The 17099-nt window shown below is 51.6% G+C and overlaps 1 protein-coding gene across 2 annotated transcripts in view; it reads left to right on the forward strand.

Annotated features, from left to right (window-relative positions):
• The window catches only part of PLCG2 (phospholipase C gamma 2), a 140919-nt gene that overhangs the window by 85775 nt on the left and 38045 nt on the right, over positions 1-17099 (forward strand). For both annotated transcript variants that reach the window (XM_026495308.4, XM_057314675.1), the window contains 8 exons: positions 2920-3024; positions 4003-4092; positions 4677-4852; positions 6042-6242; positions 7207-7326; positions 11926-12106; positions 13159-13230; positions 15518-15627. In XM_026495308.4, the coding sequence (XP_026351093.1) occupies positions 2920-3024; positions 4003-4092; positions 4677-4852; positions 6042-6242; positions 7207-7326; positions 11926-12106; positions 13159-13230; positions 15518-15627 (1055 nt within the window). The remainder of the gene's footprint in view (positions 1-2919; positions 3025-4002; positions 4093-4676; positions 4853-6041; positions 6243-7206; positions 7327-11925; positions 12107-13158; positions 13231-15517; positions 15628-17099) is intronic.

The following is a 17099-nucleotide window of genomic DNA, read 5'->3' on the forward strand; positions in this document are numbered from 1 at the left end:
CTTGGGAGGTTAATAATAGAGCCTACCGCATCAGCTGTGAGCATAACGTGAAAAATGTGCAAAACGCTGAGGACTGCCCCTGTCCCATAGCAGGTGCGATGTAAGTATTAACCATCATTCATGGATTCTTCTGGCAAACCTCCAACATGCCCCTGTCTGAGTCAGGTCTCTGTGCTGGGGGTGTTCCATTGACACAGGCTTCCTTCTTGCCCTCGGGAGCTCCCAGGCCAGTGTGCAAGATGGACATGGACTGGAGGTGGACAGTAGCCCCCAAAGGCTTTGCGTGCTAATGGGATGAAGGGGGTGGCTTGCCAGGCGCTGTGGGGAGAGATGGAGGGAGGATTAGCCCCTGAGAGCCAGGGATGACAGGGACAGAGGTGATGTTTGGGGATCTGTATCACTAAGATGAAGTGACCAGATATACAGTAGCTTAAAGCATAGAAGAGGTCATTTCTTCTTTAGCTGGTGGGGAGTGTTCTAGAAGGTTTGCGTTCTGGTCCACAAGGCTGTCAAGGGAACCAGCATCTTCTTACCTTGTTCTACGATCTCCCAGGGAAAGGGTTTTCAGCTGGGGTTCTGTAGACCCCAGAGATTCCACAGTTAGAATCTGGGGTATGGTAGCCTGTGAACTTTGGGGGGAAATGTTGCCTCTTTATTTTTATTAACCTGTAAGTAAAACTTAACATTTCCTTCCATTGTGAATATTGGCGACAAGCCCCTGGGGGCTTTGTCACCTGCGGAAATCATGGATATTTTCATATCGTGTTTACAGTCATTACAAATATCTCAAAATAATACTGTCCTCATCACTACTTTGAAATTATGGTGGTTAATAGATTTGACTGTAGATCTTATATAAAAAGTTAAAAGGAAGCACATCTATTTATATTACTAAATATTTAATATCTTAATAACTGTATTTCAATATAGTTTGTTATAATTCTGTGCATTAAAGATGATGTTCTGAGAAAGGGCTCCATCGTCTTCCCCAGACTTCGAAGGAGGTCCCTGGCATGGAACGGGGGGAGGCTCTGCCCTGGGGCGCTGTCCCGTGCATGTGGGTGATGGTAGGTTGTAGGCTCATCTGAGCTCCAGCCCATAGAAGAGGCAATGCGAGTGTGTCCAAGGCCCGCGATTTCTGGCAAACAAGCGGGGTGCCAGTTTGATGTGTCCCAGCCTGTCCTGTGTGTCAGAACTGTCATATGACCACAGCTCCCACAGAGGGGGCTGAATGTGAAGTCTCCAGGTGGGGAGCCCTTGGCAGAAGGAGTGGGGCGGACTTTGTTGTCCAGTAGCAGGTTCATATGGGAGGATGGACAGGTGTTTACTAGGCAGAGAGGGGGCAATGCCCCCAGCTTGGGGGAATAACAGCCATAAATGTGTGGTGGTATGAACATGCGGCACGTTCCTAGACTGTCCCCGGGCCCTCAAGATGCACTGGGAATAATCCCTGCGTGCCAGGAGGTCACGGTCTAGCGGGGAGACGGACACGTCAACAGAGGCGTGCGAGACGGTGTGAGGGGCTTTCTCAGAGGGTCATCCAGAGGAGGGGGTGTGGGTGCCCGCAGGGTAAAAGCACCAGCGTATCTGAAGGATTTGGCTAAGACCCTGGGGCAGTTTTGTCTGAGACACCAAGGGAAGCTTCCAGCATGGGGAAAGCAGGACTGGAGGCCAAGGGAGCTCTGCTGGGGGGGTCCACGGCTTCTCAGGCATCTGGTCAGTGAGTCTGCATTTCTCTGTAGCTTTGCTTTCTTGGGATTGTTCTCTGTGTGTCCCCAGAGCTTTTCTGGCTCTTGTTTTTGGGTATGAAGTACTGAAGGCCGCTGACAGAGCACCCGTGGCCTCCCGGTGGTACTCCGTGGCCCCTCCTTTCCCCAGCAGGCGGGAACAGCATTTGTGAGCCTGGCTCAACGTGACACTAAACACAGTCCAGTCTCCTACAGCTCTGAGAGGTGGCAAATCGCAGGCCTCAGGCCCACTTTCCAGATGGGGACCCTGAGGTCTAGAAGGTGGCTTAGCTGAGGTTGGGGTTAGTTCCTGCGTGAGAAGTAATTCAAAGCCATTCAAAAGGAAACACTTAGATCATGCCTCAGCATTTACGGGTGTCTTTCATGCTCACTGGCTGTCATTACCCCTATTTCACAGGGGAGGTGACTGAGACCGAGACAAGTTGTCACACAGCTAGTGAGGCCCTGAGTCTGAGCCCCAGTCAGACTCCCAGTCCTGAGCTCCCTCCATCGGGCCACCGGAACCAAGTATTTATAAATACTGGCCTGGGGGAGCGTCAGTACCCACCTGCATGTAGGTTGCTGTAGTTTCTTAGTCTCACCTATGAGAAGTGTGTGGCCCAGAGAAGTGCAGCCACCTGCCCAGGGTCACACAGCTGATACAGCAGCCTAAAACTGTGTCCCTGGTGTGCAGTCGATAGCTGTTCCTGCCTTTCCCTGCATGTGCCAGAGAATGTGGGGCATGCAGGTGGTATCACTGATACACTAAACATTTATCGAGCACTTACTATCTGCTGAGCTGCCACAGGAGATTCAACAGGGGGCAGCACAGAGTCCTGCCCTCGTGGGGCTTAAATTTTTTGACAGGGGAGACAGAAGACAGATAGACAAAAGGGCCAAGAGTATGGAAAATAACTCCCAGGGGCCAGAGACTGACAGGGATGGGAAGGAGAGTGGAGGCTAGTTTTAGATCCAGTAGTTTGGGAAAGCTCATCTGAGGACGTGACACTGAGCACAGAGCTGGATGTAGTGAGAGAAGCCAGGCAGAGAGAACAGGCAGTGCAAAGGCCCTGAGGTAGACGCTGCAGATAGATGCTGGCTGGCTGGCTGATGTGGATGAATGCTTGCTGGCTCAAAGCTCGTAAACTTGGGTCTTGAGGGAGACAGGCTACGTGTATTTTTTTCCCCTCAGCATAAGAAGCTGGGCCCGCGAGGTGACGTGGATGTCAACATGGAGGATAAGAAAGATGAGCACAAACAACAGGGTGAACTGTACATGTGGGATTCCATCGACCAGGTGGGTCTTCTTGCACCCCTTCTCAGAGCCTTGAGTGCATCTGAGGCCTACTAGAGAACTCTGAGAACATTCCTGTCTTAGTCCCGTTTTGACCTTTTTTTTCTGCATTATTAATATTTTGTTTTGAAATCACTTTATATTCCACCTAACATACTACACGTTTACACGCACACTGAGAATTTTTATATACCCTTCTCTCAGCTTCCCCAAATACTAAGATCCTCCATAACCAGACTGTGATTATTGGAAGCAGGAAATGAACATGGGTGCAGTACCACTAATTAGTTCATGGACCTTATTGCAGTTTTACCAGTTGGTCCACTGATGTCCTTTTTTTGGTCCAGGGTTCAGTCCAAGACGTGACAGTGCCTTTGGCTGTCCTAACTCCTTAGTAACCTTCTACCTGGGACAGTTCCACCTGAACCCTTATTTTGCTGAGAGGAATGCGTTTTGAATGCTAATGCCACTTCTCACATCCTGTAACCTAACATGCAAATCTGTTTGCATATATTTTGATATGTCTGTTCTTAGATCCTAGAAATATTATAAATTGTTAGTGTTTAAAGAATTAAGTCACAGATGTTGAAGAGTCTTTAGACAAACTGGCTGAGAAATCCTGAAAGTCAGAAAAAGTGGAGGTAATAGAAGACTTCTCACGAGACCCAAAAAAGGATCCCATCATTCATAAAAGGCTTCAAATTAAATAAATATGAACTAGAAATTTGATACTCGGTTGTATCTACTCATAGACACAGTGAATAAAAAAAGTCCTGAAAATGCGAAAAGAACCCAAAAATAGATGTTTTAGAAGAAACGTCTTGTAGGGGGTGGAGTTCCGTGAAACTACTGGAAATGTCTAGGAAAGTGGGAAAGGGGCGTCCCTCGTACCTGCTGGGGCGATGCCGGGCAGGGCCCCTGGGCCCCAGAGTTGATGGGGCAAAGACTGAGGGGGGAGCTAACGCTGGTTTCCCTTTCTAGAAGTGGACTCGGCACTACTGTGCCATCGCTGATGCCAAGCTGTCGTTCAGCGACGACATTGAACAGACTGCAGAAGAGGAACTGCCCCAGGTAGGGGACACGGCCTCCCAACCCTGCCTTTCTTGCGTGGCCCACAGGCCCCGACATCCTCAGCCCAAGAGCTGCCTGTTTGGGTACCGAGGTCTGCCTGGCTCTTCTCTGATTGGCTGGCTGACCAATCAATGAGATTCACGGGGGTCCTTCCGGCTCTCTGAAGGGCCTGATAGGCCTGTGCTCTGGGTGGGAGGGGCGGGCATTTGGAGGCTCTGTCCAGCCCCACCTCCAGCCTGATTCCCAGCTTTCCTGCCCTCCCCCCTCCGGCTGCTGGCCATCTTTGGTGCTCTTTCTTGAGTGCAGCCTCCAGGGCTCTATGGCTCTCACACTCCTCGTGCAGTAGAGTTGAAACCTGTACTGGGGACCCCTTAGCCCATGTCTTAGGACTCCAGGAGGCCACCACCCATGGTGGCAGGCAAGCGAAGGCAGTGGAAGCCGTCTTCCCAGACCTCTTGGGGTGAGGGCAGGCTGAAGCCAGCCTGTCTGCTATCCAGTCCCGAGCCAGCATGCTCAGAGGGACCAGTCTGGCCACGCAGGGGGTCTGGTCGAGGTTCTCAGAAACTCCTCTCTTTGCGGCCCAGGACATACCCCCTACGGAGCTGCACTTTGGGGAGGAGTGGTTCCACAAGAAGGTGGAGAAGAGGGCGAGTGCCGAGAAGCTGCTGCAGGAATACTGTGCGGAGACAGGGGGCAAGGATGGGACCTTCCTGGTGCGGGAGAGCAAGACCTTCCCCAACGACTACACGCTGTCCTTCTGGTAAGGGCATGCCGCCTTCGCCTCGCAGCTGGCCAGGTCGGGGGCCATGCGGCGAGTTGTGCGAGCCCAGGCCTAGACCAGAACCCCAGACTTCATTTAGGGATCCGTGCAGGGCACAGGTGGGCTGAGGCAGGTGAGGCCCAAAACACGCAGCAGTCAAGATTAGTGGTATTTCAATGCAATATTTTTTAAAAATCAGAAGTAATGAAAAATCCGTGATGAACCACAGTATCATCAACATTTTAAGTAAAGACAGGATCTGACTCTGCACTAAGGATGGTGTGGTCTCACTTACACCCCCCCCAGTCCCCCACTCCTGGCTCTAGAGCAGGTGGGGTGCCCCTGGGTAAGTCACTCAACCTCCTGCAATCTCTGTTTCCTTGTCTCTAAAATAGAGATTCTAAAGGTGGCTTTATGGAGCTGTTGTGAGATCACTCACTCACTCACACATTAGTACCTTCATTCACTAAAGGATATTCATTGAGGGATTGCTCTGTGCTGGGCACAGCGATCAGGCAGACAGGGTCCCTGTCCTGTTGGAGATTAGAGTCTGATCAGGGAGATAGACAATGAAAAAGTCGATCTATAAATATAGTTGTGATACATGCAATGCAAAAAATGCTAGATGTTACAAAAGTCCGTGAGCGTGGGGCCTGATGTAACATTGGGGGAGGGAGTGATCAAGGAAGACTTCCTGCAAGAAGTGGTGTTTCAATGAAGACACATTGTAACAACATACCTGTAATAGTGACAATTCATACCTACAAGATGCTTCCCATGTGCCAGGCAGCACAGCTCAGCGAGGACAGACCACAAGAATGATGATGTGGAAGCTCAGAGAGGACAAGTCACTTGTTCAAGGTCACTTAGCACATAAGTGTCTGAGTCAGGATTTACACCTAGGCCATCTGGCTCCAGAGTAGGAGTTATGTAGGTAAACGTAGGTGGAGGAAGTAGGTAGAATGTTCTGGATTCCAGGCTAAAGGCCCATCCTGCGCTAAATCCCAAGCCTGTTCTAGGAGCAGAGGGAGGCCTGTGTGGCCACTCATAGTGCCTACCCTTCCATGCCCCTGGCTGCAGTTCTCCCCCCGCCACGTGCCCCTCCCCCCTTGCATGTTCTCTACCACCCCGGGTGCAGGAAGGGCCAGTGGGCCCAGCCTTGGTGCTAATGTTGTCCCTCTCCCTCCAGGCGGTCCGGCCGGGTCCAGCACTGCCGGATCCGTTCCACCATGGAGGGCGGGACCATGAAGTACTTCCTGACAGACAACCTCACGTTCACCAGCATCTATGCCCTCATCCAGCACTACCGCGAGACGCACCTGCGTTGCACAGAGTTTGAGCTCCGGCTCACCGACCCTGTGCCCAACCCCAACCCCCACGAGTCAAAGCCGTATGTGTGCCCGTGCTCCCGGGGCAGCAGACCTCAGGCCCCAGGTTTAGTGGGTGCAGACACCCAGGCGGACTGTGTTCACCAGTCAGAAAAGCCAGCCTTGTGGGGGTGCTGGGGCCCAACTTCCCACAGGGCCCCTCACCCAGGCCCCCTGGGATCTCTTAAATTCTCCAGGATGGCCGCAGTTTCCAGACACCTACTCTGCCTTCCTTTTTCTGCTCTGTGTTCTCTTTCTCTTGGCTCCCCCCCTGCCCTTCTCCTTCACAGTCCTGAGCTCTTGGGCTTTGATCTTTGGAGGTGGATTTTGGCCCAGTGATATCGTTCTGCTTGTCCAAGCTCATTCCTGTTCATTCTGAAAGTGAACAAGAAAAAAGTAATCGCACAGATCTCCCCTTCATTGTTTATCCAGTGAAATGAATATTAGTTATAGCTTGCAAAGGGTTAAGCAATTCTGGAAATAAGGGGGGGAGTTATTTTTAAGCAGAAGTCTGCTAAAATGTATATTACTGAGAGGCCTTGTAACTTACAGCTGCTTTCTTTCTTCTGTCTATACTCGTATAGGTTGCCTTTTAAAATTTGCTGTTTCATATCTTTAAAAGTAACCGAAGACCAGCCAAACAAAAAGACCTTTCTAAAATTCTGTTCCCTGTGTTCTCTGCCTCTGATTTTCTCTTCTCTGCAGTGACAGATGCTGGCCCTGAGTCAGGCTGATGGGGTGGGGGTGGGGGTACAGTTAAGTTAAATTTATTCTCTCGTGCTCCAGGCAGACCTACTAGAGGAATGTCTTAGCTACATTTTGGTGGTCTTTTAAAAAACTGCTATCTTCAGCGGCATTTTTGGGTGGGGAAGCCCACGGTGTCATTTCCATGGTGCTTTCTGGGGCCCTATTCCAGGCATCGTCAGAGCCCAGTGCTTCCTCCTCCATGGGGGGCCCCCTCACTTGGCCCTTTTCCCTGTGCCGTAGGTGGTACTATGATGGGCTGAGCCGCGGGGAAGCAGAGGACATGCTCATGAGGGTTCCCCGGGATGGCGCCTTCCTGATCCGGAGGCGGGAGGGCACCGACTCCTACGCCATCACCTTCAGGTGAGCGGGCGGGCGGGAGCCGGCACATGCTCGCCAGAGGAGGCCTGGGAGGGACCGGTGTGGAGAGCAGAGGGGGAGCTGCAGGCGGAGGTGAGCCTCGGTGTCCGTGCCCAGTGGGTCAGTGGTGATGACGACAGCGGTAACGAGAGTAAGAGCAGCCCCGCTAGTGGGAGCTTTCAGGGTGCGGGGCACAGGTCTGTGTCCTTGAGGGTAGCACCTGTTCCGTGAACTCCTTCCATCTTCCAGCAACATTATGACCATGATCCTTATAGTTCAGAGGAGGAAACCGAGGCACGAAGAGGTTAAGTAACTTGCTGAAACATGCAGCCAGTAAGTGGCGGAGCTGGCATTTGACCCGAGGCAGCCCTGGCAGCCCAGAGCAGTGATGTGACAGCTGCTTTCCCCCCCTCTGCTCCTGCCACCCAGCACTGGCAGTGGGAAGGCCATATGGTCCAACCATCTCTAGGACTGTGGTTCTCTAATTCCACCCCAAGACCCCTGATTCCTCCAGTTTCCACCAGGGACAATGTTGGGGGGTTTCAGACCCAGTTCATCACACTGTCCCTCCGTCTCCCCTACCCCAGTGTATTGGGGTGTATGGAGTTCCTCACTAATGTTCCAGACACCAGGCTACCTTTGAGGCTCCATCTGCCTGAGTCCTTCATTGCAGCCCATGAGGGGTAGATTAAGTACTACAAGTAGGGAAATGGAGGCCCAGAGAGGTTAAGTGACCTGTCTAGAGCCACACAGCCTCGTCCCGGGCTGAGGCCGACTTTTAGCCTTGGACTTACCCATGTTCAAAGCCTGCTCTCTTCACTATGAGGTCTAAAGAGGCTTATGGGCCAAATTGAGCCTGGATGTTTTGCTCAGCCTGTATGGTTTATGATAAATACTGAGAAATTTCACTTGAAAATTTAGATTTTTTCTTAGGAAAAGTGGGAAGAAGTGGAAGCTCTGGACCCACGTTCCCATGTGGTGATGATGGTTACCAGCGACACAGTAGGGGCCCTGGTGTGCCAGGCTCCTGTTCCTTCCGTTCCTGTTGCCCTGGCCCATCCCCCTTGGTGACCCTGCCAGGCTGCCCCCTGGGCATTTGGATCTGCCCCCTTCCCCCCTGTCATTCCTGCCTCCTTGGGTGAGTGGGTGGTGATGGTGATGGTGGTGATGATGGCCATTATCATTGCCATTTACTGAGGACCTACTGTGTGCCAGCTCCAGCCAGCATGGCTCCTCTGTGCTTTGTGCTGCCAGCAGGGAGGCTCTGGGCTACTTGGCATTGGGGCAGCATTGGAGCCTTTGCCCTTTCCTCCAAAGCTCTTGGTGGTGCCTCCTCCACCTGGATGGGATTGGGCATGTTTAATGAACATCTGTTGTACCGGCCGCCATGTTGGGTGCTGGGGATTGAGTTGTGCTGTAGTTGTGTCAATCAGGATGCTTTTGCGTGCAAGTGATAGAAACCAAACTCAGTGGCCAAGCAACCAAAAAAGTTGGCATGTATTGGCGGCCAGCTGAAACGCTCAGGAGCCGAAGCTGGCTTCCAGCAGGCCTGGGTCCACGTCTCCCCTGGCAGCCCTCTGCAGACCAGTTGTGCGTGTCTTGGTGCTACCCTGCACTGGCTTCACCCAGGGAGCCAGTGTCTAGTAGAAAAGCCGAGTCCTGTGATACATCGTTCCCCCGACCCCCCTGCCTGTCCTGGGTGTCATGGTTCTGACTGGGCACCTCAGGCTGGCCGTGGTTGGCATTGCTTCACTGGAACCATGTGGATGAAGATGGGATCCCCAGTTGGAGGCTTGATTTTATACGTCCACCATTCTGTTTGCGTATCTGCCCTCCCCATGAGAATGGTGGTAGCCTAAAAGCTGGAGTTTTTAATTTTTAGGGATCAGTAAATGTTCAGATGTTCAGTGAGCACCTACTCTGTGCCAGGCTCTGTGCTGGGCTCTCAAAACACAGAAGTGATACAAACCGGCATGTCCTTGCTCTCATGAGGCCAACAGTCTGCTGAGAATGAGAGATGTCCTGTTGCTCGCTTGTTTCTCTTGAGCAGATCCCTCTTACTTAGCGTTGCCTTGCCAACAGCAGGTGGTCAGGACATGCTGGCTGAATGAGCCCGTGAGGAGGTCCTGGTGTCTCGAAGAGGAGAGGAAGGGGAGGCTATTTCCATTGTGTTGGGAGGGTGAACGTCCCCGGTCTCCACCCACTGCCTGCCTGTTGGGGCCACGGTCACTGTAATAGTCAAAGATGACCTCCCTCCTCCTGGACACACAGACTTTTTTCTAACTCACTGTGGTCAGGGTGTCACTGTCCCTCACTGAGAAGTGTTGCCTGGGGCAGGAGAGTCAGGCACATAAACACATCGCTGTAACATATGCTAAGCACCACAGAGAGTGATCGGGCAGGTGACGGGGTGAGCAGGAGTTCTAGGGGGACCAGGTGGGGATCTGCTCCAGGCAGAGGGACACCACAGATCTGGAGGAACTTTCCCTCCCTCGCCCCCGTCCCCAGTATCTGTGGAGTACCTCACCTGTGCCAGGTGGTGGTCTAGGTTCTGAAAACACAGACTGAACTTCTGGATAGATCTTTACGGGAGAGGACAGGTGTCTGCTTTCAAGTCTACGCAGAGAGATGAATCTGCTGTCCAGGTGTGATCAGCGGGAGGTGGACACCCAGTGGGACACGGGAGCAGGGGCTTCTTGGCAGAGCTGAGTAAGACCTCAGGTCACAGTGTCTAGGGGATTGTAGCAGCCAGGGGACAGGAAGGTACGATTCACACTCAGCCCTGTTCTGTCTCCCTTTTTGATTCTTCTTTTGCCAGGGAAGCCCGTTTTGGTTTGACCTTGGTTCTGTTTTCCTAACCATTCATTTGTGGAGTACCCTCAGGGCACCAGACACATCGAAGAGGGCTTACCCTGGGCTGTCAGATGGTGGTCCTAACACTTGCCACGGGACAGGAACTATCGTTCCTGGCACTGTGGACAGGGAAACAGAGGTGCAGTCAGGTTACCAGAAGGAACCAGAACCTGACCCCCACTCTTAATTAACCTCCAAGCCCTAGAACCTCCCTGCCTTAGGGAGTTTTTGTAAGAATTTTAAAATTTCTTAATTATGTGAATATGTTCTTAGAAAAGAGTGGGACATCGCAATGAAGGCTAAGGCTTCTGTGGTCCTTCCCGTCTGGGTCCTTGTCCTGGTAGAAAGCACAGTTTTCTAACTGGTGTCTCTTTGAGGACTCCTTAAAAAAAAAAAAAAAAAAAAGTCTGCTACATATATGTACTTTGGAAAATACAGTGCCTCTTTGTGTGTGGGAATTCCCTTTGATTTTTAAAAAAATACAGATTGGATCATACTATAGTTTTATCTTGCAACTTGTTTGTCTCCCCAGCAGTGTTGTTTTTTGTTTTGTTTTGTTTTTAAGTATTAGAAATACTAATAAAATATCATTGTAAATAAGCCATTGGGGCAGAAATCTTCTAGCACTTTTTTTTTTTACAGGACTTATTGAAAAGATGGCTTAACAGGATGTGTTTTTTAAAACAAAAAGTATCTTTAAGGTGCAGAATTTTTATATTTATTTGAGAGACAGAGCACTAGCTTGGGGTGGGGGTGGCGGGGCAGAGGGAGAGGGAGAGAGAGAGAATCTTAAGCAGACTCCATGCCCAGTATGGGAGCCCAACACAGGGCTCGATCTCACAACCCTGAGATCATAACCTGAGCAGAAATTGAGTCGGACGCCCAACCATCTGAGCCACCCAAGGTGCCCTTCTAAGGTGCAAAATTTTTAAAAGATGAGTAGTTCACCCACAGTAATTATGCCTTTAGACAGTTTAAGAAGATGCTTTTTGGCTGTAAAGTTAGGGTCAAAGCTTATTTTCCCAAATGTTTCTGTTCTTGCTGATAAAAGCTAGCGAGACTGAAGATTCTGTTCTGTTTTGGATTTTTCCCCCTCTCGTGTCAGCACGGTGAGGCGATAAAAGACTGGTTTGCTTTTTGGGGAAAAAAAAAAATTCCATGGTTGCAGCAGTTGGGCCACTGAAGGTAAGATTTAAGGATTTGGGCATCAAATCCCAGAGTTCTAGAGTAGAGCTCAGCAAACATTGCTTGTAAAGGACCAGAGGATAAATACTGTAGGCCTTCCGAGCCCTGGGGCCTCTGTTGTACGTACTCAGCTCGGCCGCTGTAGGGCGAAAGCAGCCACAGGCAGCCCAGAAGTGGATGAGCGGGGCTGTGTTTCAGTGCAACGTTATTTACAGAAGCGGGGGTGGGGAGGTAGGGGCGGGGGCCACATATGGCCTTTGGGCCATTGTTCGCTGACCCTGATATGGACACCAGGACTTACCCAAAGTCAAGTCCTGTAATTGGGGGCGGGGGGATTGGGACAAGAGGAGCTAGCGGTTGAGTCCTTCCGTGTTTCTTGTAACGGCTTTTTCTGTATCTGTGCTGAAAAGACCCGCATCGTTGCATTCCGTAGGAGGGCCGTACCTTGCTCACTTATCTGGTCCCCTCGGGATGGACAGCTAGGTTGTTCTCATTAGCGGGGCTTGTAGAACCACTGCTTTCTCGGGTTTCGGTTGTCCACTCTGTGTGGTCTCCCCCCTCCAGGGCCAGGGGCAAGGTAAAGCACTGTCGCATTCACCGGGACGGCCGGCACTTTGTGCTGGGGACCTCGGCCTACTTTGAGAGCCTCGTGGAGCTCGTCAGCTACTACGAGAAGCACGCGCTCTACCGGAAGATGCGGCTGCGCTACCCCGTGACGCCGGAGCTCCTGGAGCGCTACAATATGGTAGGGGGGAGACTCGCTCGCGGTGTGGTGCAATATCATTCATCTGTCTGTTCACGCAGCGAACCTTTATTAAGCACTTACCACGTGTCCAATATTGCTTTAGGTTCTGGGGACAAAGACCCTGCCCTCGTGCTGCTTGCAGTCTAGTGTGGAGGAGACAGATAATCAGATAAATAAGAAAACAGATGGTGTGTTAGAGGGTGACACATCCTACAGAGAAAAACTGGGCCGGTAGAGACCTGGATGCGGTGATTAGGAAGGGGCTGTAGTTCTCGAAGCATGCTCTGGAAAGAGCTCACTGAGAAGGAGGTCTTTGAGCAGACGCTAGAGGTGGTGAAAGAGTACACCCTGCAGCTAGGGACAGGGAGAACAGCAAGTACAAAGGTCCTGCGGTGAGGGCGTGCCTGGAGGCTCAGAGAAGCAGCCAGTGTGGCCGGCACTGAGGGCTCCGGAGTGGGGGTAGACCTAAGGAAGGACTGCCTGGTGCAGGGCAGGCCCCTGGGAGACACTGGTTTTCTCCTGAGCCACAGGAGGGTTCTGAGCAGAGAACAGACCTGATCTGATTCCCACATCTCCGTTCCTGTCACAGGGGATCATTGATGTGCTGAAAAGAGATTGAGGTGCCAGAACAGACAGAGGGCAGCATGGGTCTCAGGGCGACCCGTATGGCATTTGCCAGTTTCCCCGGTGGAAATCCTTGCAGGGGGCAGCCGGCTTCCCACTGTGGACGTGGCCCAGGGGTCAGGGCGAGGTGTACGGCGGGCTCTGGTGAGCCGGGGGCTCCCGCACACCGCTGCTCCCCGGGCTTGGGTTTTCACAGAGCACTGTCGTGCCTGGCACACAGTGGGCCAGCACAAGGGCCTCTCTCCTTTGGGGCTGTAGTTCCCAAGTTTAGGGGAGCTTTCTAATGGCTTCTTACCGTCTCTACCAGGAGACACGAGGAAACTGGGAGGTTTCATCTTCGGCCCAGGGGTGGCCGAGAACCCTCATTCTGTGCCACGCTGCCCCAGGAGCTCGGATGCTTCTGTTTATTTTGCTTTGTTCTTTTTCAGGAAAGAGACATAAACTCCCTCTATGACGTCAGCAGAATGTATGTGGATCCCAGCGAAATCAATCCTTCCATGGTACGGTGCCCAGCCCTCCCATTCATGCCAGTACCTGTCCCTAGAATGACGCGAGTGCACCCCACATCCCCCAGCATAGCGGGGCAAGGGAACTTTTGGGCAAACTTGGCCTCCTGCCACCCCCATGGATTTTATTTTTTTGAGAAGAAATGATGATGGACAGTGTGACATCTGGTTTCAGGGAAGAGGTTAATAGAATTCCCCCTGAAAGCGACGGTGCCTTGCTAAAATTCTGAGGTTTGATGAACCACCTTTGGGCCAAACGGCTTCTAATTAAAAGTCTGTCAAATGTTTCTTGCTCACTGACTGAGCCCGTGGTGTTTATAAATTCCGTTTGGTTCACCGACCTCCTTGCAGTGTGCACCTTATCTTCTGTTGCCACCCTGGCTGGCGTGTGATTTCACGCAGGTGGGGGTGGGTTTTCACTCCTCGCCCCCAGCTCCTCCTTGCTCTGGGTGCGGCTCACACGTCGCTTGAGCTGCGGAGGACGATGGCGAATGTTCTTTTGGGTGGGGGGTGTGCATCCAGCATACAGTTCTTGTAGAATTCTTGCTAAGGAAGGGGCCCTGCTGACGGGCTCTGTGGAAATCCAGAAATGAATTTCTTTTCTTCTTTTAAATTTATAATTCTCGGCCGACACACATCCCTTCCAGCAAGAAATGAAGGCTTGGTAGGACGTGGGCAGGTGGGGCGTGTGTATGAACTTATTAGGGGACTTTTATTAGAAGTGAAGAAGGCGTCGGCAGTGAGGTTGACGTGGCTGCCTGTCAGCCAGAGGTCAGGGGACGGTGGACACTGTGGTAAACTGAGGAACTCACCCCATCTTGAGGATGGCTATGCCATGTTCGTACTCAATTGCTGCCTTTCCAGAGAGCAGGCCAGGTCTCCTGTTTCTCAAGGCAAGCCAATAATCTGGAAATTGTACGTGAATTCTCCCCATTTCTAAATTATGGCAACCAACCCAACTTGTAGAGAAAATCTCCCTGTACAGAGACAAGTAAAACATGATGGTAGCTGGACATGACCGCAAGCTGCGGACTAGGGGAGCACCTCAAAATAAAATCATTGTTTTTGTGATTGAAAATGGTTTAACAATAAAAAAACACCACTTTGAAAACAAGACCGATCATTAGCCCTGGTCTTGCCATGCGAACTCAGTCGCTGTCTGCGTTCCTGGGCCTTTGCCTGCACAGAGACGCGTTTTACAGCCCCCCCTCCCCCCGTCACCGTGCTGTTTGTATTCTGCGTTGTTCACCTGTCGCTTGGTCCTGGGTGGGTTTCTCCATTGCTCATTTTCTTCATGCCCATTCTTACTAAAACTGGTGAGCCAAATAGTTAAGGTAAACTACGTGGATTGCAATTTTAGCTTAAAAAAAATGTTTTTAATGCTGCAGAATATTCCGGTGGCTGTGTCAGTTTAGCTACGTCCCCATCCGTGGCCGCATGGGTCCTTTCTAGTCTTTGCTGTTCTGGTTAACACTAAAATGAACTTCACGTGTGAGGCTTTGGGCGTCTACTGCATTGTTTCCTTTGGATGAGTTCTCGGACCTGGAATGACCAGATCAGTCCTGATGGGACATATGGATGGCCACATAGCAAGCATTGTCCTCAGCACGTTAACGCTCAGCAGCCGAATGCATAGTGTGCTATTTCTGAGCCCGTCGCACAGCCAGGGAGGTATGGAGCTGGAATCTGGACCCGGGCACTGTGGCTTGCAGGCATGTGCTGCTCGTCACTTTGTTGTGCTGGTCATCCGATGGACGGCTCATTTCTCTAGTTAGCGGAGGACCTGACATGAGGACCTCTCCTGCCCTCTGTCAGGCTGGAGACTTGCTCCTCATGGAAGCCATTGGATGGCACCCCCCCTTTGCCACTGGCTGTACCTTGTAGCCTAGCAGTGACCCATGAAGTTCATGGGGATGGATGTATCCACCCTTGAAGTGAGATGCCCAGGTAAAGCCAGCTCTGGTTGGAGGCTCTGGTTGGAAGTTCTTATGGCAGAGCTTCTAGAACCCACATTGCTTCTTACAGAACATCATGAACTATGGCATTAACGGATTGATTTCTGAGCTCAGCTGCTTAACAGCTGGTTGACCTTGGGCCAGTCCCCATCCCCACTCCCTGGCGGCTTTGGGGGCTCCTTTGAATGCAGTGCCAGCTCTCTGCCAGCAGATGGCGCTGTAACCCTTGGGCTGAAACCTCCTGTTTCCTAATGAGAACCAAGGCAGATGCCTGTCTCTGCTTCTGTCTCCCAGCCTGACCTTCTCCTTCTTGTTTTTCCTGAAAGCCTCAGAGAACCGTGAAAGCTCTGTATGACTACAAAGCCAAGCGAAGCGATGAGCTGAGCTTCTGCCGTGGGGCCCTCATTCACAACGTCTCCAAGGAACCCTGGGGCTGGTAAGGCTGAGGGGGGCTGGGCCGCTTGCTGGATGAACTTGACTTGTCCCTTCTTGCAGGTGAGGCTCAGGTGCCGGCTGAGCTCTGGACCCCCTTCTCTGCCGTTCTGGGCTGGCTTTGACCTTTGTACCTTCTCTGGGAAGGTGGCCTGATAACATGCTCTGTTCAGAAAAGCGTTACGAACCATCTGTCACATCATATTATATATTATTTTAGTTATAGCAGCAATTCCCACTTACTGAGGCCTCCCCCGGTGCCAAGGGCTGTGCTCATTGCCTTCATACGTGGTCTAACTAGATTCTCGGTACGACCCTCGGGGTTGACCGTGGGTACCCCACTTTACAGAGGTGGCAAATGGGGCTTTCCAAGGTTGTACAGCTGTGAACTAGTGTGGGCTCTTCCCATTATGTGAGCCTGTGTGTTATTTTAAATTCAAATTCTTAAGCTATGGCTTGGTCCTGGCAGTGGCCCCACCCGGCATAGAAGCAGGGACATTTTTAGGCCAGAGCTAGCTGGGTGTGTGCCAGGGTTCAGCTACCTCTTCTCCCTCTCCACCTGGGAAAAAGTCTCGCTGCCCATCCATAGGTCCCCGAGTAGGTAGTCTTGCAGGATTATTTCTTATCGCAGAGCAACCAGCACCTTGCAAGTGTGGCATCCTTTTCTCCCGCAAGATAGCGGGATCTGAATGGCGGCTTGAATTGAGCGCCTCTTTGTGTCAAGAACCATTTTAAACACTTCATCTGAAAGAACTCCTATAAACCCACGCAGTGACCCTGAAAGTTTCCCTGCATGTTACAGATGAGGAAACTGAGGCACAAACAGGTGCAGTAACTTGGCCAGGGCCATACAGCAGGCTGGGATTTGAAGCCAGGCCTTCTGACTCCGAAGCCCATATTCCTAACTTGACTCATATATTAGGTGCAGGGGTTTTCAGAGTTTTTTGTTTGCTCGGTTTTTTTTTTTTTTTTTTTTTGAGAATGCCCTCTAATTCAGATCTTACCTGGATCCCCAGAGTCAAAAAAAAAAGAAAGAAAAGAAAAGAAAAAAAAAGTAACAACAGAGTGATGTGCTGAAGCTGGGTGTGGGGGCCTGGGGCTCCTGCTTATAGGCCTCCAGCCTCAGCGTGCCAACTGTGCTGTCGTCTTCCTGTCTCTCCCTGAGGGGCACGGCCAGAATCTGGACCCACGACGCCCCTCTCTGTACCCTGCCTCTGCCCGGGGCCTGGTTCTGTGTGTGTAGGTGACTTTTACCAAGTTCTAGGTAGACCTCTTTAAATCACACCCTTTTCCATGTGTGAAATTGCCTTTTCACATGTCCGAAGTGGGGTGCTCTGGTGTGAGTGCCTTCAGGGAGGGGCTATGGGTAACTGCCTGCGGAGCCGCCCCCCCCCCCCCCCCCCCCCGTTTCTTTCACTCTGCTGGCAACAGCACCACCTAGTGGGGCGTCATCCACCTTTCCATACATCCTCCCAA

The sequence above is a fragment of the Ursus arctos genome, unplaced genomic scaffold (genome assembly GCF_023065955.2).
Source record: "Ursus arctos isolate Adak ecotype North America unplaced genomic scaffold, UrsArc2.0 scaffold_19, whole genome shotgun sequence".
Classification (NCBI taxonomy): domain Eukaryota; kingdom Metazoa; phylum Chordata; class Mammalia; order Carnivora; family Ursidae; genus Ursus; species Ursus arctos.